Here is a 24522-nt window from a genome sequence, read left to right as displayed (position 1 = left end):
CAGTGTTAGCCAACGGCTAGGCAAGGTCCTGGCAAGGTGTTAAAAGCCATTAAAATAAACACAGGGACATGACAACAGAATTCATAAAACAGGAAAAACACACACGTATCCAACAGAAACAAACAGACAAAAAACTACAAAGAGAGACAATTAACATGACACTACTATGACAAAAGAAAAAACACAAAAAGATTGTTTATGGATGGATAAGATGGATGAAGATGCAACAATGCAAAGACCAGGACAGGGTTTCTTGATGGAGTTGTGCTAGAATGGATTGGGAACACAACGAAACCAAAATAATATAAGGTGTTGGAAGCTTCCTTTATTGTCAGGATGATAACTTTAGATAACTGGTAGTTAAATACAGTGTAATTGTGCAATAACTTTATCTCCCAGGCTTCATATAAACTCCTGTGCCAGGCGATGTTAAGATAACATCTACAATTATAAATGAAATTCAGAGTTAATTCGATCAAACTGACACGGCGGTCGGCTTTAATGAACAAACGCCCCGAGCAAAACCCCACAGGATTGGGACCGAGGCCAGTCCGGTCGTTTTCAATTGATCGGCTGAAGCCCTGATCCCAGCTCAGCGGCCGGCGGCAGCGCGGCTGTTTGTTCTACGCACGCCGGCCGGCCGTAAAGAAACCCTCTCCGCGCGTCGCTGCCACGCTTCAACAACACTGTTATCGTTTCCTAAAGCTCAGGGTTGTAAAGGGAAAGGAACCCAGAGTCGCACAGAACAAACAAGAGGCCGGCAGCCGTAGTTAATGATCCGTCAGGACGGCTGCTGCCTGCAGAGCTGCTCTGCCCCGTTACTGGTCTGCTGCAGACAATATGACAACATGTTTCATCATTAAAGTCTTTTTAGGCCTTTTATCCTGTTTTTTAAAGTAGACAGAAATGAAAGTTGCAGCTTTATGATGGAAAACTGATCCTTTTTTTCAAAAACGAGGCAACAAAACTGATCTCAGTTCAATTGATCAGATGGATAACTGATAAAATGTGAAGTAATGTTTATTTTATTTCCATATTTCGCACATTCTGTGACATAAACTGTAAACTGTCTTGTCTGTAACAACATCTATGTCACATCTGTCCGTCCTGGGTGAGGGATCCCTCCTCTGTTGCTCACCCTGAGGTTTCTCCTAGTTTTCCCTGTTAAAAGGGTTTTCTATGGAGTTTTTCCTCAGTGGATGTGAGGGTCTAAGGACAGAGGATGTTGTTACGATGCCATGTGAAGCCCTTTGAGACAAACTGTTTGTAAAAACAGGCTATACAAATAAAATTGCCTTGCCTTTTAAAAGGGTTTAATAGTTTGAGTATGGTCACAGTGGATTGGATTAACATCATTAAGTCATGATGGTTTGGTCTCTAGTTATTATCATGATGAGCAAACTGGGTGTTTTGGTTTCTGTCCTCAGGATGTGATGTTTAGGTGACATCATGACAGGATGCTCAGATACTCAGAGAGGTTTTCTGTTTCTGTGGTTTGTCCAGGATTTCAAAAACAAACCGGTTCCAACATGAATCCACCGCTAAACCACCACAAACTCTGGCTGGTTTCTGTCCCGGAGAGCAAACACCGACTGGACTAATTCCTCCTGCTGTCCCACTAGTGTCACAGTCAGCACTACGGTTGTTCAGTCGGTCTGAGCCGATGTAGACGGAGACGATGAGACTGAGTTAAAGACGTTAGTCAGCGACTCAGCGGACTGTCTGTCTGTGTCCATGTACCTACGGTTTAATGGTCCGAGCCTTCAGCCTCGGTTGTCCCGTCTCTGATGCTCCGGAGCGCTTTGAGATGGAAAAATGTTTTATCTTTTATGAGCTTTTATTTATTTTTTCTTTGTTTGTCAAATAAGGTCAGGAGAAAGCGAAGAAGCAAAGTGGCCCAGTTTCCCTTCGCTGCTGCTGCTGCTGCTGCTGCTGCTGCTGCTGCTGCTGCTGCTGCTGCTGCTGCTCTCAGCCTCACGTGCCACATCTCAAACCACAGCTCGTTTCCAGATAGATAGAGAGAGAGACCATCGTTGTTTTTGCAGCTTCCTGTCTCTGCTCAGAGTAACAAGTCCACTGTCATCATCATCATCATCCTCATCCTCACCTGTTAGTCGACCTGACGACCAGCAGCTGATGATTAATTAACAACCACACGGGCTGATGATTGACCTGTCGGCTGAGTTCACACTGTCTTCAAGAAATATGTCAGCTGCAGCTCCAGCTGTGTGTGTGTGTGTGTGTGTGACCTGTTTAAAGGTGCTCTTGCTGGTTGAAATGGTGCAGTCATCGTTACGTAGCTGCACCACCTTTCTGCTGAGCACATGATGATGAAATCAGGCAGGAGACAAACTGGTGTTTTTACAGGTCGTGAATCTGCAGAACAGGAAACAACAGAGAGCAGCAGCAGCAGCAACAGCAGCTCTGATGGATAAATATCAGGGATCATGTCACCACTATGGATGTTCTTGTTACGATTATTGTCAGAGAAATAATCACAGTTAATATGCATTAATTCAAATTAAAATCAAATATAGTTAAAAACCCTAAACAGTCCTCTGCACTGCACGCTACCCTGACACGTCGCTGCCTAACAATGTGTTTTATTTACTTATTATATAAGTTAATTTTTAGTTCCTAATAGTGGTTCTTAGGTTATTTATTGTCTTCTTTTATTATTCTATCTCACTGGTCCTGAGAAACACTTTTTGTTCTGTGTTTTTAACATGTAGAATGACGAATCAGAATCAGAATCTGAATGAAGTTGCTAATTATATACACAAAATATTTGAAGTTTCTATTAATGTATCTAATTGATATGTAGGGGCATTATTATCTTATCAGTTAATGGTTATTGTCATTGTTAAGTGGTCAGCGTGTGTCCACTTCTGTTTGTGAACAGCCCTATTCAAGTGACCAATTCTCATCTACAGCAAATATTGAAATTTAAGTTCCTACCAATTCAATACTGCTTTAGCTAAATTGATTAATGTAATTTAACAAATGAAAACCAAGTTACATGCTGTTTATTGTCTAACTTGTTTTCATTCCATGTGAGTTGTGCTAATCTGTTGATGTGGTTCCAACATCTTTCTTTTTGGAAAGTGACGGTATTTAGGAATCTTTTTTACGATGACTTCACCGTGGCGTTTAATACCGTGGTTAATTGTGACAACCCTAATAAATCTACTCATTAGCTGCAATAAAAACCCAGTGATATAAATAACAGCTGGATGAACATTCCTCCTTTGGGTTCGTTGTTGTACTTCTATTAATAGAACTGAACCTGTTGTTGAGTTAACGTCATCAAAACGCTCGATGAAGCTGTTACTGATCCTGAGTAGAGACGTCACGATTATTCATTTTCTTGGTATGATTATTGTCAGAGAAATAATCACGGTGTTATGATTATCACGATTATTAAGCATTAATTAATTTCACAACACTATTAATGTGTAAAATCAAATATAGTCAAAATATAATTACATTACTCATTGTTTACACAAAATATCTCAAGTATCTATTAATATAGGACCAATCATTAATCCCCAGGGGAAATGTTTGAAATATTCAGGTCATAAATTGTCATCTATACCAAATGTTTACGTTTATTTTAATCATTTTTTGTTTTATTTTGTGTTTTTTTTTATTAAAAATGACACGCTAACATTTAAATTCCTACCGATTCAATGTTAGGTTACTTAAATGGACCAGTATCTGAGCATTCACCTTTATTTTTGCGCACATCAGCCGATATGGTTCCAACATAATATTATTTGGGAAGTGATGGTATTTAGGAATCTTTACGATTAATTAATTGTGGCGTTTAAAGCAGAAGTAAGCGATCTGGTCGTTTTGGCTAATGCTGCGTTCGAGGCAGGCTTTTGAAACTGTAAATTACAGCTTCAAGTCACAACTTAAGACTTTGTAGCGTTCCAGGCAACCCACTCGTGTTTTTCCGACCTGTTTTACCTGTGAAAGTCACTATAACGGCCACTCGTAACTTCTGACCGGTGAACTCGTACCAGATCGAACTGGTACCACTTCACAGGTCGGAAAAACACGAGTTACGGGCTGCCTTGAACGCACCATAACAGTCCTCGTCCCTACGTCGCCACATTCACGGCGTCCCTTGGCTGCACACACAGCCCTGCATGCCGTTCTCTCTCCTCATTGGATAAAAACTGTAGGATACGATAAAAGTTTTCTCCTGGGCTCAGAGCAGAGCAGAGTGACTGACAGACCCGTGTTTCAGACCAAACACTCTATAGAAGTGATTGCTGTCAGAAGATACAACTATTTAAGACTTATATTAACACAAATATATCACTTACTTCTGCTTTAATACCACGATTAATTGTGAAAACAAGTAATTGTGACATCCCTAATCCTGAGTCTGTTTTGTGTTTTCCGCTCCACAGGGAAGTCCCAGCAGAGCTCCGTGTCCCCGCTAGAGACGCAGCACAGCAGCTACTCATGGTACCAAAACGCCTCGGAGAGCGACTGCCGCAAGCCGCTGGCGCAGACCACCACGCTGAAGACCGGCGCCAAGGCCTCCGAGTCCGGGTCCGCCTACGACTCCTCCTCCTCCTCCTCCTCCTGGGACTCCATCATGGGCCTCCGTCCGCCCACGTCGCAGCCGCAGCCGCAGCCGCAGCTGGAGCGGCAGCCGCGCAACCCGCCGGCCCCCACGTTCCCCTGGACCTCCGGCGTCACCGCGGCGACGCAGCACGGCCGGCACGAGAAGCCAATGCCGCCAATGCCACCGCTGCCGCCGTTTCCCTCCCCGCCGCCGCGGCTCCACAGCCTCGGCGCGAGCGAGGAGCTGGACTCGGACTTCGTTGTGGAGACGTCAGACTTCTCCCAGACGTCTTCTTCCTCCACCTCCACCTCCTCCTCTTCCTCTTTCTCCTCCTCCTCTTCCTCCTCTTCGCTCGTCAGAAACTCTAACTGTCGGACGTACAGGAGGCCCAACAAGCAGGCCAACGCCGCCAAAGCTCAGGACTCTGGGAGCTTCTCCAGCGCTGTGTTCGGCGCCGACGTTTCCAAGCCGCCGCCGCCGCTGCCACCGACTGACGGCAGCAGCAACAAGACGACAACGACGGGTAGAGGAGGAGGAGGAGGAAGAGGAGGAGGAGGGGGGAGGGGCAGGACGAGGGACTACACCGTGCTGCATCCGTCCTCCATGTCCATGTGCAACGTGACCATCCAGGACCGCGTGGTGGAGGAGTTCAACAGCGACGCGGCGCCCTCCTCTGGTGGCGGCGGCAGCAGCAGCAGCGGTGGTGGCGGTGGCGGTGGCACCGGCGTCGGGTCGGGCAGCAGCGCCACGGCAACGGAGCTGGGGGAGGCCGGGTGGCAGCGGAAGAAGGCGGAGCAGCAGAACACCAGGTAGGACGTCACGGCGGGAAATAATAATGCTGCGTTCGAGACCAGTCGGAACTCGGATTCTCCCAGTGGAAAACTCTGAGTTCTGACTTTTTAAAGGGACAAACTTTACATTCAAAATGCTTCACGTAGCTAAAAAAACATAAAACATTACAAAGGGCACAAAAACAGTTAGAAAATAACTTTTTAATGTATTTTAAATGCATTTCAATCGATGTTTTACTGTTGACGGTGACGTGGTTTTACACGGGTGGCGGGTGTAGATTGTTGTGTGATGTCACAAGTCAGGGTAGATTTTTTTTCGCCAAGTGGGAGCTTCGACTTGAGGTGGCGTTTGATTGCACTTTTTCAAGTAGGAGGTTGGAAAGACCCGAGTTCCGACTTGTTCCGACTTGTCTTTTTTTTTCTTTTACGTTAGAACAGTTATTATCTGCATGTTCTTCATTAAAGACGCCCTGAAACAGCTTCTAGTAAAACCACTCTGTTAAAGCAGCAGTAAGCGATCCGGTGGTTTTGACTAACTTCCTGTCAGCCGATGGAGTTAGCAGTCCCCGCCCTCGTCCCTACATCACCACATTCACGCGCATCCCTTGGCTGCACACACAGAGAGGACTGCCCCTTTATGCCGTTCTCTCTCCTCATTGGATAAAGGTTGTAGGATACAAGGAAAGTTTTCTCCTGGGCTCAGAGCAGAGCAGAGTGACTGACAGACCCGTGTTTCAGACCAAACACTCTATAGAAGTGATTGCTGTCGGAGGATTTAAGAAGCATTTAAATGCATTTTAATTGATCTTTTACCGTTGACTGTGATGGCGATTTCTTTCTCCGACTTCACCAAGTGGGAGCTTCGACTTTTGGTGGCGTTCAGTTTAGGGCCCGACCGATATGGATTTTTTGGGGCCGATGCCGATTACGATTATTAGGGGGAAAAAAACCCGATAACCGATTAATCGGCCGATTATTATTATTTTTTTTATTAAGTTTTAAAATTGTATTACTATAATAATATATCTATACATATTATATAATATATAAATTAGGGCTGCCTGGTCGACCAAAAAATCATTAGCCGACTAAAATTTCATTGGTCGATTGGTTGCATGAAAAAAAACAAACATTTGAAGCCCTGTCTTGTCAAAATGAAGTCAAAATCAATATGGGCTTTTATTTTGAAGGGCCAAATACAGGAAGTCATGACACGTGATACTTTTTTGTTGTTGTTTTTTTTACACGGCACGGCGTCTCTCTCTCTCTCTCTCTCTCTCTCTCTCTCTCTCTCTCTCTCTCTCTCTCTCTCTCTCTCTCTCTCTCTCTCTCTCTCTCTCTCTCTCTCTCTCTCTCTCTCTCTCTCTCTCTCTCTCTCTCTCTCTTTCTCTCTTTTCAATCAAAAGCGATCAGCGGTTGCTGCCGTGCCCGGCACCGTGTCACAGCGCTCACCGGCGGTCAGTCTCACAGCAGTGTCACGGAGCAGAGACATGATAGTCCCCGCTGCAGTCAGAGTCCCGCACCCGCCACACAGCCTCAGCTCAGTCACTCACCCTCATCTACTGTGTTTATTGGTGATAAATGAGCATACTGCCGTGCCGGTATATAACGGTAAAACCCGACCCCGCAGCGTCACACTACCGCCTTTAGAGACCGCGTCACTTTATTTTTTCTGTCACATTAGAACAGTTTCTATCTACATTTTCTTCATTAAAGACGCCGTGAAACAGCTTCTAGTGAAAACACTCTGTTAGGGACGGGCTTGATTGGCAGCTACAGCAGCCAATAGCATCGCCTGCTGACCTCATAGATGAGTCAGAGGAAGATGATGATGATGAAGACGTTTCCATACGTCTGAGCCGATGTAGCTGGAGGCAGCAGTGATGCTCAGACACATCCAGGCCTGGACTCTCTACAACTAGCCAGCAGGTCCAGCACTTAGGTTGCCATGGTGACTGGAAGAATTTATAGTTGGGAGGAGGAACGTAAACATTCGAAAAACTGATTTTAATCGGATGCAAAATTAGGACGAGTGCAGGATGAGTCATCAAACGCCAGGGAGAGAAAATACTTCTTGATAATTTTGATGTAAAAATCCTGCAGAGCTGCAGACTGACTTTATTTACCTCAACTTAAAACTTTAGGAGCACAAACACAATGTAAATCGACTTGTAAAGCAAATATTCACATTTCCTTTTCATCCATAATCCTCACACACACACTGGCCTGTAATTTCGGGACATTTTGGAGCCTTGTGAAACTTTTTCTCGGGACACTTTGCTGAGATAATCTGATCTCATCCAACCAATGAATTCCTATTTCTCTCAGTCATTACCTACTTTAATTAATGTAAACCTTCACTGAGCTCAGTTTCTGCCATGAAGTCCAGATCGGTGGAGTCCCGGTCTCCTCCGGTCGATAGCGAGTCCTCGGCTTCAGTGAGGCTCACTGAGCTCCTGGCTCTCTGCTCTGTTTTCATAGCTGATGAATAACTCAGTCTGTTATTAGCTGTAATTTTCATTTCTGTAATTGTATTTAGTTTAATAGGCCCATAAACCAGTGGAACGGCTCTCTACTGGAGTTTTCAATTATACAGAATATTCTGGAGCTGCATCTGCAATTATGCACCAAGAAAAAAAAACATCTGGAATATTTCCATTTGGAGCCGCGTGGCTGTAAAAGCACAGAGTCGAAGGTTTGATTATTTGACTCGGTGGAAACATAATGGAGCCTCAATAAAGAGAAAATGGAAAATATGTTATATATATATATATCACATGGTTTGGAATCACATGACATTAACACCTTTAAAGCTGCTCAAGGGCCAATAAAACAGGACACCTGGTAATTTCAAGAATCCAAAACACAGTTAATGTTGCTTCCTGTCTGAGCTCAAACCTCTGGCCAGCTGTTTTTACATGGCTGCACCGAGGAACCGTGTGGGAAGGGAAGGAAAACAGAGACCCGTAAATGCAAAATGGAATTAAAGGCTTTGGTATAAAGACATATTTGAGCTCTTTAGGTCTTTGGTTTACATATTTTCGGTTCCAGGTTAAAGCACAGCTTCATTTGTCTTTATTTCTTTTTTCTCCGTGTGCTGCAGCTGTATCTGTCCACACAGCTGAGGACAAACCATCCTCTGAAACAACATTCAGAATTTAAATACGTCTGCTTTCATTACCTGGGTGCATGGTTTTGTTTCTGTTAATTAAAAGTTGGCCGGTCGGTCGCTGTTCCATGTCAGTCAATGTTGGGAAAAAGACCCTGGAAACCAAGAAAAATGCACAAGACGCCATGAATTCATCATTTTTCTCACTCCCGAGTCCATGACCAGCAGATAGACACCATCCTTTCGACTGTGCGTGCAGTAACAAGGGAGATAGAGCCGTATCGCCCGTAATTAGCTTAGCTCAAACGCTGGAAGTGTATAGGTAGTGTTAGCCTGCCTCCACCTAAAGTCGCTAATTAGCTTAGCAACTCTAAACGGAAACCGGCGGGCCGATCTTCGTCTCTCCGGTAAGGCATCTTGAGCGGTCAAATGCCGCTAACGGGACAAGATCGGTCAAAACGGAGGGTTCAAGCAAAGACGGTTTATTTTGGTTCAAGCTAGCTACATCGAGGGTAGGTTAGCTTCCTATTTCAAAGTAAAAGCACAAATTCTATCGTCATGGTTTTCTGTATGTAAAGGGCAACGGGTGTTTTATTTTGTGAAAGTAACCGGAAGTGCGTTGGTCACAACGGCTAGCTTGAGTAGCGCCAAAATGCGTCCGAACAAAATTGTAAACAGCTGGTATTTAGACAAATTAACGACACACTGCTGATCTAAACGGCTACTTTCTCACGTAAAAATGTTTGAAATGTGGATAAAGTGATATATTTACAGAGTTTAGAGCTAAAATGAAATCAGCTTCTGACTGCTGATTTCGGCTCGGGTAGGAGGCAGGCTAACACTACCCATACACTTCCAGTGTTTGAGCTAAGCTAATTACGGGCGATACGGCGCTATCTCCATGGTTACTGTACGCACAGTCGAAAGGATGGTGTCTACCTAGAGTTGTCACGATACCAAAATGAGTAACCACGGTACTATACCAGACAAAGTATCACGGTTCCGGGTAATATCACGATACTGCAACCTTTTTTTATTATTATTATTTTTATGAACTGCAATGTATTTGTACAAGTTATAAGTACTTATTAAAGGACAATTCCGGTCGAATTCAACACGGGGGTGTATTTTCATATCATTTTAGGTCTAAAAGAATGAATCTGAAGATTTTCAGTTTAATGTCTCCTGTTTTGCGGTAGTTGCGTCTGTCCCTGCATCGCCGCGGCAGCAATGAATGGGAGTGGATGTAAGTTCCGCTGTTCAGGCTGTTTCCAGCCCTCAAAGCCGCAATTTTTTTCCACAGACAGCGTCAGATGGCAACTCAAACATGCACCGAGAAGTTTATTTACTTCAAGCAAGCCGACAGGTTTGTAAAACTAGATCTAATTCAAAGTCTCCCGGAGTCTCGCGCGAGACCCAGTTGCTGTGCTCGGTGTGTTCAGGAGCAGTGGGAAAAGCTACCGTTGTGTCATAAACACAGGAATATCAACTCTTTACTTGCTTAAAGTAAAAAAAACTTCTCGGCGCATGTTTGATTAGCCATCTGACGCTGTCTGTGGAAAAAAATGTACACTTCAAGCAAGTAAAGAGTTGATATTCCTGTGTTTATGACACAAGCGGTAGCTCCTACTGCGCCTGAATACACCAGCACTGCAACTTCGGGCTCGCGCGAGACTCCGGGAGACTTTGAATTAGATCGACTTTTACAAACATGTCGACTTGCTTGAAGTAAATAAACTTCTCGGTGCATGTTTGAGTAGCCATCTGATGCTGTCTGTGGAAAAAAATTGCGGCTTTGAGGGCTGGAAACAGCCTAAACAGCAGAACTTACATCCACTCCCATTCATTGCTGCCGTGGCGATGCAGGGACAGACGCAACTACCGCAAAACAGGAGACATTAAACTGAAAATCTTCAGATTCATTCTTTTAGACCTAAAATGATATGAAAATACACCCCCGTGTTGAATTCGACCGGAATTGTCCTTTAATTAGGCTACTTATAATGTTGTTTGGTGCATGATAAACATAATACTGGTGAAGTAGGAATTAGACTGAAACAAATATTTTTAAATAAGCAATAAAAAACAAATAAATGAAGTTAGAATTTATATGGTTGAAAATAAATAACCATTCAGTCTCTTGCACATTAATTTATGTTTAACAATAAATAATCAACTTAGGATAAAAACAAATCCACTGTCTTTAAAAAAAATCTATTTGACAATAATGCTTCTTCTCCAACATAATAAATCATAGAGGACAGAATACAATGAACAGGAACTGATTCCCTGTGAAAACTATATTTTTATGCATTTTCTAGGTGCTTTATACTTGGACATCCTTTAACTCTTTATTCCTCAGCCTGTGCACGGAGCATATAGCCTGATATTAGCCAATGAGAAAATAAACAGAGCTAAATTAATTAAGTGCCACTGACGACGACACCGCGGCAGATTCGCTGCTCGCGCCCGGTGCTTCTGCCGTGGTCAGTGTGTTGTCTCGTGTTTGTGAAGCCGTGTGCGCGTCTGGGCGAGACAGAACTTTAGCTCGTTGTTTGTTTTGAAGCGAGTTTCTATCGGAGCGGAGCTGTCTCAGCTGTCTTCATGGAGTCCGTTCTTGCCGGCATGAACCATGAACAGCCAATCAGATAACAGACGGGCGGACCTAGTGTGCGGAAACAGCCTATCATATCCCCGGACATCACCAGTAACAGGCAAACAGCCAATCATTCAGCAGCTGTGTAGTTAGGTTGCAGTGGGTGCATGTGGGTTTTGTTTACAAGGGAGTGCGTGCAGTGAGAAGCCGGGAGGAGAGGAGAGGAGAGGCGGCCGCTATGTAGCGGAAACTGGCACCGTAGTAGTAATCCACGGTAGTACCGTCGTGTAGAATTTCTAGTATAGTAGGAACCGTTACGTTTTGGCACCGCGGGGTACCGTGGCTACCGTGGGTATCGTGCAACTCTATGTCTACCTGCTGGTCATGGACTCAGGAGTGAGGCAAGACACAGGGAAAAAAAATGTTGGCGTATCCCTTTTAACTGATTCTTACTCATTTTCTGAAAAGGTCTGACTGCCTAGGCTGTAATCAATGTATTGATCGTATACGTGTCTATGTCTCCGTAGGTTCAGACCGACCCAGACCCAGAAGTCGAAGAAGGACAGTAAGCTGGAGCTGTTTGGCTTCGACGACGCCGACTCTCACCAGGAGGAGAACAGCTACAAGATCAAATACTTCGGCTTCGACGACATGAGCGACAGCGACGGCTCAGACGACGACGACGAACACAAACAGAGGAGGAGGGCCAAGAAAGCCGCAGCAGCCGCCGCGGCCGCCGCCAAGGCAACCCCAGTGGTTACCGTGGAAGAGGACGAGGAGGAAGAGGAGGAGGAGGAGGAGGAAGAGGAAGAAATGGCGACGTACGAGCCGCCAGATCCCTTCGAGAGGCTGGAGAGTCGAGACAGAGCGCCGTTCAGGCAGAACAAGAAGAACTCGGAGAGGCAGCTGAGCAGGATACGGGAAGGTGAGGCCACGCCCACTCACACACTACACACCTGTCATAGCCTCAGGTTCTGTTTATTATGGGCTGGATCATATTTATCATTCAGGAGTCGGACCATTACATTCATCAGTATAAAGCTCTTACATCCCTTTTCCACCGAGCCAGTGCCTGTTCTTGTTTTTAAAACTGGTTTCTGACCAGCACCAACTCCTTTAGGGGCTGCAACTAACGATTATTTTCATTATCGATTCATCTCTCATTTATTTAAACAATTAATCGATTAGTTGTTTGGTAGATTAAATGTTAAAAAATGTCAAAAAACATCAATCAGTGTCCTCAAATGTCTTGTTTTGTCCACAAACCAAAGAGAGACTCAGTTTATTGTCATAAAGGAACAAAGAAACCAGAAATATTCACATTTAAGAAGCTGGAATCAGATAATTTTGACTTTTTTTCTTAAAAAAACTACTCAAACCGATTCGATTCGATTATTCGATTATCAAAATAGTGGACAATTGAGATTTAACAATCGATTATTGTTCGATTAATAGATATTGAGGCTCTAAACTCCTTATTGGTCTTGAGTTAAAACCAGTTCAGAACCAGCACCAGGTTCTTCTTGGTGGAAAAGAGGAATGAAAGGAAACACCAACAACATCCCGGCTGCTCAGTCTGAGTCTGAGTCTGTGTTTGTGTTCAGCTGCTCGTTGTTTCATCAATTTAATGATAAGAACCGACATTAACTGAAATGATTTTACCTCCTCGGGGGGTTTCTTCTTGTTACCGTGTCATTTACACAGACGTTGAACAACCGGTCCTGCTGGTGTTTGTGAGCTGTTACATCACTGCGCTGTGTTTCTTGGCCTGACTGCAGGCAGAGTGATGAGGTCATAGTGTTGGTCGGCTGCCCACACGCTGGTTTGTGTTGTTGCCTTTTCACAATGACTTGGCGTGAATCAGCAGCGTTGCCCAATGGGACGGTTTCAACAACTTAAAGAGGAACTACGCAGGTTTTTTACTTTAACTCTCTGCTCCATTTGTGCCTTTAATTAAACACATGCACATGGAGGAGAGGAGGGTTAGAGACACAGAGGAGGAGAGACCGGAGTTCCTCTTTAACTCTCCTGTTGTTATCCTATCTGTTCCCCTACTCCATCCTTCCTTCTTGCCTTCCTTTCTCCCTTCCTTCTTTCTTTCCTTCCTTCCTTCATTCCTTCCCTTCGTCTTTACTTCTTCTTCCTTCCTCTTTTGATCCAATTGACCTGATCTGTTTCCTATCCCTCCATCTTTCTTTCCCTTTTCCCGTTGTTCTGTCCACAATCCCTTTCCCCTCCCTCCCTTCCTTCCGTCTTCCTTTTTCTTCCTTCCTTGAACGAATCTGTTCCCTCCCTCCATCTTTCTTTCCTTCCCTTTTCCCTTCCTTCTATCCACAATCCTTTTCCCCTTCCTTCCTTCCTTCCTTCCTTCCTTCCTTCCTTCCTTCCTTCCTTCCTTCCTTCCTTCACCCTTACTTCTTCCTTCCTTTTTGACCCAATCTGTTCCCTCTTTCCTTCCTTTTCCCCATCTTTCTTTCCTTCCATCTTTCCTTTTGTCCTTCCTTCCTTCCTTCCTTCTTTCCCTTCCCTTCCCTTCCCTTCCCTTCCCTTCCCTTCCCTTCCCTTCCCTTCCCGTCCTTCCCTCCTCGACCCAGGAGGACAACCGGAGGGTTTAAACCGCGACCGCTGGTTGACATGTGGTTAAAATGTGCTGTGTGTCAGTCAGTGTGTTTTATACTGAGACAGAAAACCACGTAGATGAGAAACAGAGAAACAGAGTCTGTGAGTTCAGCTGTTCAACTACTGAAGAAACAAACAGATAAAGAGCTGGAAGCAGCCGACGCTGAGCTGGATGTAAATACACTCAGTCCTGTTACATGTTACATGTTCAGAAACAACAATCTGCCTCGTGTCATTTCGTTTACATGTCGCAGCATCAACTTGTCGTCATCGATTAGACTCTAAATATCGTCTCCTCTCAGGCTGGAGAGGAGGACGACACGTCTAAACTGAATAATCGAGTTTAATAATTGCAGAAGTGGAAAGACGAGATATTTACTCAGAGCTCATACCAGCACACACACACACACACACACACACACACACTCGGAGGACACGATGCCCTAAAAGCCCCGCCTCCTCGGTCTCATCCTCAGCAGCCAATCACAGAGCAACAGCAGAAGTTAATGAAGACACAGAGTCGCTGTCGCCTCAGGACACGTCTCTCTCTCTCTCTCTGAACGGTCTGAACAGCCCCTGTTTTGGTTTTTTAATGTGTCACTAATGTCGTGTGTGTGTGTGTGTGTTTTGTTTTCCAGACGTGCTGGACTTCTCGGAGGAAGGCCTGCGGGTGGTAGCGGGGGCTCCCAGGAGGCCGGCCGCGGGCAAAGCAGCCGAGAAGAACCCAGACTCCTTCAGGAGGATCTTCAGTGCACACAAGAAGGTCAGAGACACAACAACAACACAAGACGGCACAAGGGTTTATTTATCATTATTATTATTATTATTATTATGACTCGGTCCTGCACACACACCGCCCGGCCGCAACACATATGGATCCATGCGCTGCTGGAAATAGTCCCCAACAAACACACAGAATACAGGGTTTGGGTTGGTAGCACCGGATTTAAACACACTTTTAAAACTGAGACATATTTGGCTCCTTTATAATAATAATAATAATAATAAGTTTATTTGAAAACAGGGACAGTGCACATTAATAACATCACTATAAATGCGCCAGAATTAGCCAAGAGGCTGTTTTTCATCTGTAGTCTTTTTTTTTATTTTTTATTTTTTTATTTGCACATAAAAAATAAAACAAAACATTTACTTATCTCTCTTACTAGTAAGAAAGATATGAAAAATAAATGTGCAGGTGAGGTCTGAAACCTGAAAGGCTTATAACATGACCTCACCTTGATCTAACACATAATTGAAGCACAGTCAAGAAATAATAATCGCATACCTTGTGCAAGGTATAGTCCCCAGACGGATGTTAAAAAGTCACCCTAAAAACAGAATATGAATATCCACCAATTTTCCACCAATTAAAACAGTTCCCATGTGTCTTAACCCTCCTGTTGTCCCCCTGGGTCAAGGAAGGCAGGCAGGAAGGACAAAGGGAAAGATGGAAGGGAAAAAGGAAGGAAAGATAGATGGAGGGAGGGTACAGATTGGGTCAAAAAGGAAGAAAGAAGGGAGGAAAGAAGGAAGGGAAAAGGAAGGAAAGAAAGACGGAGGGTCAATTGGATCAAAAGAGGAAGGAAGGAAGAAGAAGTAAGGACGAAGTGAAGGAAGGACGGAAAAAAGGAAGGACAAAGGGAAAGAAGAGAGGAAAGAAGAAAAGAAAGATGGAGGATCAATTGGATCAAAAGAGGAAGGAAGAAGAAGTGAGGACGGAGGGAAGGGAGGATTGTGGAAAGAAGGAAGGGAAAAAGGAAGGATGGAGGGAACAAATTGGGTCAGTTTGACCCAGAAAGACAACAGGAGGGTTAAAGCAGATATCAGTGGAATGTTTTTGTTAATATAAGTCCTAAATAGTCCTATTTTCCGTCAGCAATCACTTACATGAAGTATTTCAGCCTAAACACGAGTCTCTCCGTCACTCTGCTCTGCTGTAACCCGAGGAGAAAATTTTCCTTGTGGGATACAAGTGTTATCCAATGAGGAGAGAGAACGGCATGAAGGGCTGTGTGTGCAGCCAAGGGATGCGCGTGAATGTGGTGACGTAGCACGAGGACCAATTGATGCCTGACAAGGGCGGGGGCTGCTAACTCATGGTGCGTTCAATGAAACTCGTACTTTGTGTTTTTCCGACCTGTGAAGTCATACCAGTTCGATCTGGTACGAGTTCACGGGTCGGAAGTTACGAGTGGCCGTTATAGGGAACTTTCACAGACAACAGGACGGTAAAAACACGAGCTACGGGTTACCTGGAACGCTACCAAGTCGTAGTTGTGACTTGAAGCTGTAACTTACGGTTTCAAAAGCCTGCCTTGAACGCAGCATTAGCCGAAACGGCCGTGAAGCTGATATCTGCTTTAAAGTCGTGTCTGTGTCGTGCATCGGTCAAATTCCCCCGAGGATCAAACATCACAGCTCTCTGGTTTCAGTGTCTGTCCCTTTAAATGCAAATGAGCCACTGCTAACCACTTTACCTTTACCTGTACTCACAGGTCGGGGTGGGATTATGCTAATTACAAAAATAATGACATCATTGTCAGACAATTGAGGGAACAGCTGGTAAAAGCACATGGATTTCAACCTCAGGAGCCTGAAAATGACTGATTTATTTTTGTCAATTCTCACATTTTGGGGCTGGAAGGCAAAACAAACACGTAAATTAATGTTAAAGAGCTTTTAGAAAGTGACATTTCCATAATATAACCCCTGTTTATCTTCTTGTGTGGATGTGGTCACATTCTCAAGTCTCTTTATCATGTTTTTTTTAGACGTTACCATCCTTTCAGTAGACGTCCTCTTATCTCTGCGCTCGTGTTTAGTTTATTTTAGTTTCCCCTGAATAAGAAAAAAATCCCCCTGTGTCCAAAGGCCAAATTTGTTAAATTTTAAATAAAGTAAAGTCTGGACTTGAGACTTCAGGATCATAACGAGAGTGTTTGGGTTTTGGTGTGGGTCAGTCTCTGCATGAGAAGCTCTGCAGTGAAACGTTTTGATCCCGACTGTAAAACTGTAAAACTGTAAAACCTTTGAGACGTGAACGCACCTGTGGAGCCGGGACCGTCCACCTACACTCACTATGACTCAGTAGGTTAGCGTGTGTGTGTGTGTGTGTGTGTGTGTGTGTGTGGGCAGTGCAGAACAAATCCAGAGAGTTGAGCTGCGGTTTGTTCATGGATGGATGATGGGATGGATTGAGTTGCTCCCTGTGCCTTTTTATAGCCGACACAGATCAATCAAATGGCATCAGAGCGGTTCAGAGCGGTGGAAGTGGAAGTCTGAAGTCGCCGCTGTTCAGACGGGACGTCATGTGATGTGTTGAGTTTGCGGCGTTTGACGAGACGAGACGCAGCTGCAGTTGTGAGCAGAAAGATGAATTCCTGGAGTCAAATGAGTTTTGCAAAAGGGAGAGGGAGTCGTTTACACACACCACTGCCTCTGGAGTTTGCATTACACTCTGTAATAAGAGGGTTTTGCATAGGAAAGAAATAATCATTATGCAAATAAAATCTCTGTTCTGTTTAGAGGGTTTTCACAGAGGAGTCACGTACAGAATGTAATGATAATAATAATCACAGAGCAAAATAACTCACAGGATTCTACTGAAACTGAATATTTAACCCATTAATATGAGCAGTGTTGGTTTATTATAGAGGGGCATATACAGATGCATCGCAATACACCAGAATATCATGGAAACGTTCATTTATTTCAGTTTAGTTCAGTTCAAACAGTGAAACTCATATTATACAGATTTAATACATACAGACTGAAATATTTCATGTCTTTATTTCCTTTAATTGCAATGGATTATTAACCCCTAACACCTGCGTTTGAATGTGTCATTTAGTGTGGGTTGATTTCAATTGGAAGAAACTGAGAGCTACGTTTTTTTATCGTTTTGGTGTTTCGTCCAGAGTTAACCTAACTTTGTTGTGTGTTTTGGGAGGTGAAGTCTGTATTTTTTTGGAAACAGCTTCCCTGAGTTTTCGTATAAACGCCCAAAACACATCTTTAGTTAAAACGATGATGTCACACCCCCCACTGCTCTCACCTGTAACCTGAGACACACACACCTCTAGACGTTACAGTCTATGTAACGTAACAACAGTCCACTGCTGTCGGTCGCTCCGACACTGTGGCTGAATCTCGCCCGTTAAATCATCAACCTATAATATCTGTAGTTGGTTTGTGTTGTTGTGTGGCAGCGTTACAGCGCCACCCACAGGCCTGGAGGATGTACTACAGCGTTTAGAGTCGTTTTCAGTGGATCAGAGTGGACGCAGAGATTTCTTGAAATGATGCCGTGTTTTGCGGAAAACTTTGGGAGAAGCTCTGTTTCCGTGTGGATGAGGCCTGACGCTGGTTCTGCAGACGGTGTTTTTTATGAAAAGGCGACATCAGTTTCACTATCCTTCACACCGTCGTCGTCGTCCCGTCCTCGGGAACTTTTTTGCCGACGGATGTCAGAGAAGATGAAGACCTAACTTTGTTGTGAAGTTAACTTCTCCCTCTGCGCTTGCGGGGGAAACTTTCCAAGTGCCAGACGTATACAGTATGAAGTAAATTTCCTCTGTGTGCTACTGCCACTGCCACTGCCCTGCTGCTGCTGCTGCTGCTGCTGCTGCTGCTGCTGCTGCAGCATTAGCAGACCGGCAGTCAGAGCGTTAGCAGACACGTCGCCCATAGGAGCATCATAACGTACTTAATGTACTCTCTCCTCCTCCTGTTTCTCACTAACACCTCCTCCTCCTCCTCCTCCTCCTCCCAGTGGAGTAATGTCTTCCTCCTCCTGCTTCATTTAACATCATTGAGTTGAGTTCATTATAAAAACAACGGCCCTTGGAAAGAGACCGGCCTCGTCGTCGTCGTTGTCGCGGCTACGCCTCAATTACAGTAAAACGGAGCATCGCTGTTAGTCAGGAGGTGATTCCCCCCGAGGATGCTGGGAGATATTAGATGTTACCGTAACGACGGACTCATCCATATTTAGGAGACGGTGTGATGTTGGGGTTATTTGGAGGACGTTTTTTTTATTCTTTTTTAATGGGATGAGCAGTTATTACCTCCCTAACAACGACTCCAGAGCTTCTTCTCCTCACTGCTGTGCTTTTCATCATTTTCTGTAATCCCACAAGAAAAGAGAGAGAGATAGAGGGAGGGAGGGAGAGTCTGTCATGTTTGTAAATGTGGAGCAGCAGCGATATAATTAAACCTTTTGGGACGTCACAGATTTTTATAATGGTGGTCAGAAGTGAAGCAGCTCTTTACTCTTTAGTATCGATCAACCTGTAAAAAACTAGATCCTACATTTCCCATGATGCAACTTCACTGTGTCGTTTCTTCTGATGCAGATGCACATCCAGATGGATACGATAGATAGATAGATAGATAGATAGATACAGTAAGTAGTTACGATAGATACGATAGATAGATAGATAGATAGATAGATAGATAGATAGAGTAGGTAGTTACGATAGATACAATAGATAGACTTTATTGTTGTCATTGTGCAAGCACAACGAAATTGGTCGCAATCCCAGGTGCAAAAGAATAAATACAGCAGCAATAGACAATAAATTAAAAACTCTAAAAAAAAAAAAAGAAAATGATCCCACACACATAAACACCATACATATTGCACATTGACTTTGAGGCATTTAGGGCAGCAACGGCTCCTGGGTAAAAACTGTTCTTTAATCTATTAAAGAGCAGCAGTGCATCCAAAATCATCCCATTAATAAATATAATAATAATTATAATTTAATTGCTGATAAACAGAATGAATAAAGGAATAAGAAGTGATTGTTTAGAGGCCGTTTGTCTCTTGTGTTTTTCTGTTTTGTTTTGTTTTGTGGGTCACAGCAGGACCAGGCCTTGCTCGCCCACCTTCTCCCCTCTCCCTCGTCTCTCTCTCCCGTGCTGCTTAGCGACAAGTGGGCGGTGGATTGGGGGGGGGTAGGTGGGTGGGTGGTGTCCGCCTGTGTCATTCAGATTACTGCAGGAGGCTTTAAATCGGTGTGTTGATGTTCCAGAGCAGCAGAGCTCATCTCCAAACTCTGCTTTTGTCTCAGCTTATTAACCCTGTGGTGCACAAACCCCCCCACACACAACCCCCCCTCTTACCCCCCCATCACACACACACACACACACACACACACACACACACACACACACACACCTCCCTCAGTTCTTCCTCCTTTGTTTTTCTTTATGAATGCCCCGGCAACCACCAACCACAGGTTTGGCAAAAAAAATACACACAAAAAAAAAACATATAAAGAGAAGCAGAGTTGAGCCAAGGATGAAAAGATGAGTGTGTGTGTGTGTGTGTGCTTGTTGTAAGAGTGTGTGTGTCCTGCTGTTTGATCAGTGCTGGCCCTCTCGCTCCAGTTTAATGTGCGAGCAGCAGCCAATTTGACTGTTTCTCCTCTTTCTACACCTCTTTGTTTTCCTTCACCTCTCCCTTTATCCTCTCTTCGTCTTCTGCTGCTGAAGTGTGAGATTAAAGAACAAAGAAAAGCAAAACATGTTTTTTTTTTTAGTTGTTGTACCTTTTTGTTTGTTCACTCTGATATTGATAGCAGCATCAAACACGTTAAAGATGCAGAAGTCAGATTAGAGCAGGAGGCTGGTGTTGGATAACGGCTTTAAATATTCACACTAAATCCTCTCTGGTGGTTTGTTGCAGCTTCCATCATGTAAATCCTCCTTTTTTTTCACCGTTTCAGTGGTGGGATGAGTCTTAAGAGGAAAATCCACATTTATAATTGTGTGTGTGTGTGTTTTTTTTATTTATTTATATCCAGTTTAAACGTGTTGTTGTTTCTCTTTATCCCACTGAAGACACCTGCCCTTCCCTGATCGATGCTTCACTGTGTGTGCTGCTTATTTCTATATTTATTTATCCATCTATCAGTTGTTAGCGTTCGTTCATCAAACTCATCAAATACACAATCCAACAACTCCACAACAACGCTCTGGTGGACAAGTTGTGAGCTGCACATTCACCACGCTATGAGATAATAACACAACGTTACCACACAGAGTTGTTTTAGAGGGAAATTCATGCAAAACCACTGATGCACGTTGCCTTCAGGGACAGTTTTTCATCAACAGTCTCTGTATTTCCCTCTAAAACAACTCTGTGTGGTAACGTTGTGTTATTATCTCATAGCGTGGTGAATGTGCAGCTCACAACTTGTCCACCAGAGCGTTGTGGAGTTGTTGGATTGTGTATTTGATGAGTTTGATGAGGGAAACCAATTAAGAAATCCCATGATGAGCCTCCGTAGCGTAGCTCTGAGCAGCTCACGGCTCTGCTCTGCCGTTCTAAAAATAGCTTGCACCGACAATTAAAAGTAACGAACCTGCTGCTATGACTATAGGGATTATGGCAATGGGCCAATTTGACAAAATGTTGAACTATCCCTTTAATGGGAGGATGTTGTCTGTTGTTTGTGAGTTTTATAAAGTTTTCTGCTTCTGATACTGACATTAATCCGTTTGTGTTTGTGTTTGTGTCTCAGTCTCCGACCAAAGCCGTGTACAACGCCAGACACTGGACGCTGGAGAGTGAAGAGGAGCCGCCTCCAACTTTCTTCTCACGATCACAGACTCAAACTCCTGTAAATACACACAAACACACACACACACACAACACACACACTTTCACTTGCATAGAATTGATGCAAAAGATCAATATGCATTTTTTAATTTGCTTTTTTCCCTCATATCCTCTGTCGTCCATGTTTGCAGGCCACAGCCGGCGGGTCCAGTAAGGAGCCGCCTGAGGCTCAGAAGGACGATGGTGTGTTCAAGGCCCCTCCTCCTCCTCCCAAAGTCACCAAGTGTGTGACGGTGCCCACAGACCCGTACCAGGACACCGTCACCACACTCAAATGCCGCAAAGAGCACAAAGAGGTACGCAGAGAATAAATACAGCTCTGGAAAAAATAAAGAGACCACTACTCCCAAAATGTTCCTAATGAATCAGCTTCTCTACATGTATGGCAGCCATCGATTCTAGTTTCTATTGAACTCCAACACAAGCACACCTCACTCTACTGAGCTGACCACCTGAACCAAATCATATTTAATGAGGAAGAAAGATTATAAATAACTAAAAAAACACTGCTGCGATTAAAAATTGGGATTATTCCATCAATGTTGATTTCTAAACTCTTCCTAAGTTTAAAAAGTAGAGTTGTGTTGTTTTAAAATGAATATGAACTTGTTTTCTTTGCATTATACGGTAAGGTCTGAAAACACCAGAATTGTTTTGTTATTTTGACCTGTTGCCATTTTCTGCAAATAAATAAATGCTCTAAATGACAATATTTTTATGTCAAATCTTGTCAGTAGGTTATAATATGAAACAAAAGAGTTCATTTTACTCAAACACATAGCTATGAATAGTAAAACCAGACGAACTGATCATTTTGAAGTGGTCTCTTCATTTTTTCCAGAGCTGTATATAAAGGTCACCTACTACTTCACAGAAAGAATAAGAAATAAGATGTTAAACTGACGGGTCGTGTGTCGTATGTCCTCCCTCCTCCTCCAGCTGTACACGGTCGTCCAACATGTGAAACACTTCAACGACGTGGTGGAGTTCGGAGAGAACCAGGAGTTCACCGACGACTTTGAGTATCTGGCGACCGGTCTGAAGAGCGGACAACCTCTCAACACCCGATGCCTTAGGTAAGAGCCGAGCTGAGCCGAGCCGAGCCGCCGAGCTTCAGTCAAACAGAGATGTCAAGATGTTCCTTTCACCATGTACTCATCCTCTCTGTGTGTGTGTTGTTGTGTGTGTGTGTGCAGTGTGATCAGCCTGGCCACGCGCTGCGCCATGCCCGGCTTCAGGATGCATCTAAGAGCCCGAGGGAAAGTGGCTCAGGTCTTCAAAACACTCAACGACGCCCCGCAGCACCCGGTGAGTCAGACAGACCACTCACTCACTCTGACCCCGATGACGGCAGCGTTAAAAATATCCGTTTATTTCAGGGATGAAGCAACAACAACAACACAGTGTCTTTTATTCTAACTGTAAAAAACAATGAACAACAACTTTCACTACTATTTTGCATTTGATACAAAATTAATGTTCACACTCTGAACATTGAAGCTTCAAGTCCTTCAGGATTCAGACTTTAGTGTTTTGTCTCATTCAAAACAAGAAAGAAAAAAAAACAAAAAGTGAAATTATTTCTTCAGAGCAGAGAAAATATCTGCCTGTAAGTATTATTGGATGTGTTTACATGTTTATTTAAGCAATATATCACGACAGGCCGTGGCATATGCTCATTATACCACGGCTAAGGGGCGTTGTTTGGCTGGACTGGAGTGATATATTGCTTTTATAAAACAGTTACCAATAAAGGCAATATCAAAGAGGAATATGCAATCAATTGCAATCACTGGAAAAGCTGTTCCCACCTCTCCAGACGTTAGCTCCAAGTAGCTCTGCATCTGGTCTTTTCCTCTGTCACTGCTCAGTCCCCTCTACCGTTGTTAACCCCTAGAGGTGAAAGTTCACCTTCAACATGTCAATTCAACTACTTTAGTCCATCGTAAAAACATCAGCTGCCTTTTGCTACCGACTGCAAGAGTACGTTGTCATGGATACATGACGACAACTTCCATTCATACCAGTCATACGTGCCTGAGGCGGAGTGATAGCCTACGCTGTGATAAGGCTTTAGAATAGTAGTAGTATATGCTCATTATACCACGGCTAACAACCAATCAGATCGCCGGATTTCACCTTTCCGTTTTACAAGTTGCAGCTAACGTCTGGAGAGGTGGGACTATTTCTTCACAGTGAGGCTATTTTATTGGATAATATGTATTTCTGGTTGAATAAAACTACATGAAATTGATTGCATATCCCTCTTTCATATTGCCTTTATTGGTAACCGTTTTATAAAAGCAATATCACTCCGCTTCGCGTCGGGCCGAACAACGCCCCTTAGCCGTGGTATAATGAGCATATACCACGGCCTGTCGTGATATAGTGCTTAATTGATTAATCTTGACTGAATATCTAAAGTGAGATTGTGTCTTTTCCTCTCTCTCTCTCTGCAGAACTTGGCTCTGTGCACGGCGTCCCTCATGTACATCCTGAGCCGAGACCGTCTGAACATGGACCTGGACCGGTCCTGTCTGGACCTGATGATCCGGCTGCTGGAGCTGGACCAGGACCAGGGCGGCAGCGGCGTCGGCGTCGTGGTAACCGACTCCTCCACGCAGTTCAGCGCCCGCGAGATCGCCAAGATGAAGGAGAAGATCAGGAAGCTGTGTGACACGGTGCACAACAAGCACCTGGACCTGCAGAACATCACGGTACACAACCGCTTTACTCCTCCTTCTCCTCTTCCTCCTGCTCCTCCTGACTCCTCTTTCTCCTCCTCCTCCTCTCTCCTCCTCCTCTTCCTCCTCCTCCTCTCTCTGTGTGACACGGTGCACAACAAGCACCTCGACTTGCAGAACATCACGGTACTGAACCGCTTTACTCCTCCTCCTCCTCCTCCTCCTCCTGCTGCTCCTCCTCTCTCCTCCTCCTCTTCCTCCTCCTCCTTCTTCTTCTTTCTCTTCCTCCTCCTGACTCCTCCTCTTCCTCTCTCCTCCTCCTCCTCCTTCTCCTCCTGCTCCTCCTCCTCCTCTCTCCTCCTCCTCCTCTTCCTCCTCCTCCTCCTCCTCCTCCTCTCTCCTCCTCTTCCTCCTCCTCCTTCTCCTTCCTCCTCCTCTCTCCTCCTCCTCCTCCTGACTCCTCCTCTCTCCTCCTCCTCCTCCTCTTCCTCCTCCTCCTCCTCTTCCTCCT

The 24522-nt window shown here is 44.3% G+C and overlaps 1 protein-coding gene across 2 annotated transcripts in view; it reads left to right on the top strand.

Annotated features, from left to right (window-relative positions):
• waplb (WAPL cohesin release factor b) overlaps positions 1-24522 on the top strand; it is a 44661-nt gene that overhangs the window by 4324 nt on the left and 15815 nt on the right. For both annotated transcript variants that reach the window (XM_085761320.1, XM_085761318.1), the window contains 8 exons: positions 4422-5391; positions 11606-12003; positions 14336-14460; positions 21230-21328; positions 21459-21623; positions 22267-22403; positions 22524-22635; positions 23787-24044. In XM_085761320.1, the coding sequence (XP_085617446.1) occupies positions 4422-5391; positions 11606-12003; positions 14336-14460; positions 21230-21328; positions 21459-21623; positions 22267-22403; positions 22524-22635; positions 23787-24044 (2264 nt within the window). The remainder of the gene's footprint in view (positions 1-4421; positions 5392-11605; positions 12004-14335; positions 14461-21229; positions 21329-21458; positions 21624-22266; positions 22404-22523; positions 22636-23786; positions 24045-24522) is intronic.

Source organism: Trachurus japonicus, chromosome 19 (assembly GCF_045865225.1).
Source record: "Trachurus japonicus isolate A0001 chromosome 19, Traja_1.0".
Taxonomy (NCBI): Eukaryota; Metazoa; Chordata; class Actinopteri; order Carangiformes; family Carangidae; genus Trachurus; species Trachurus japonicus.
This window is presented reverse-complemented; position numbering and strand designations above follow the sequence as displayed.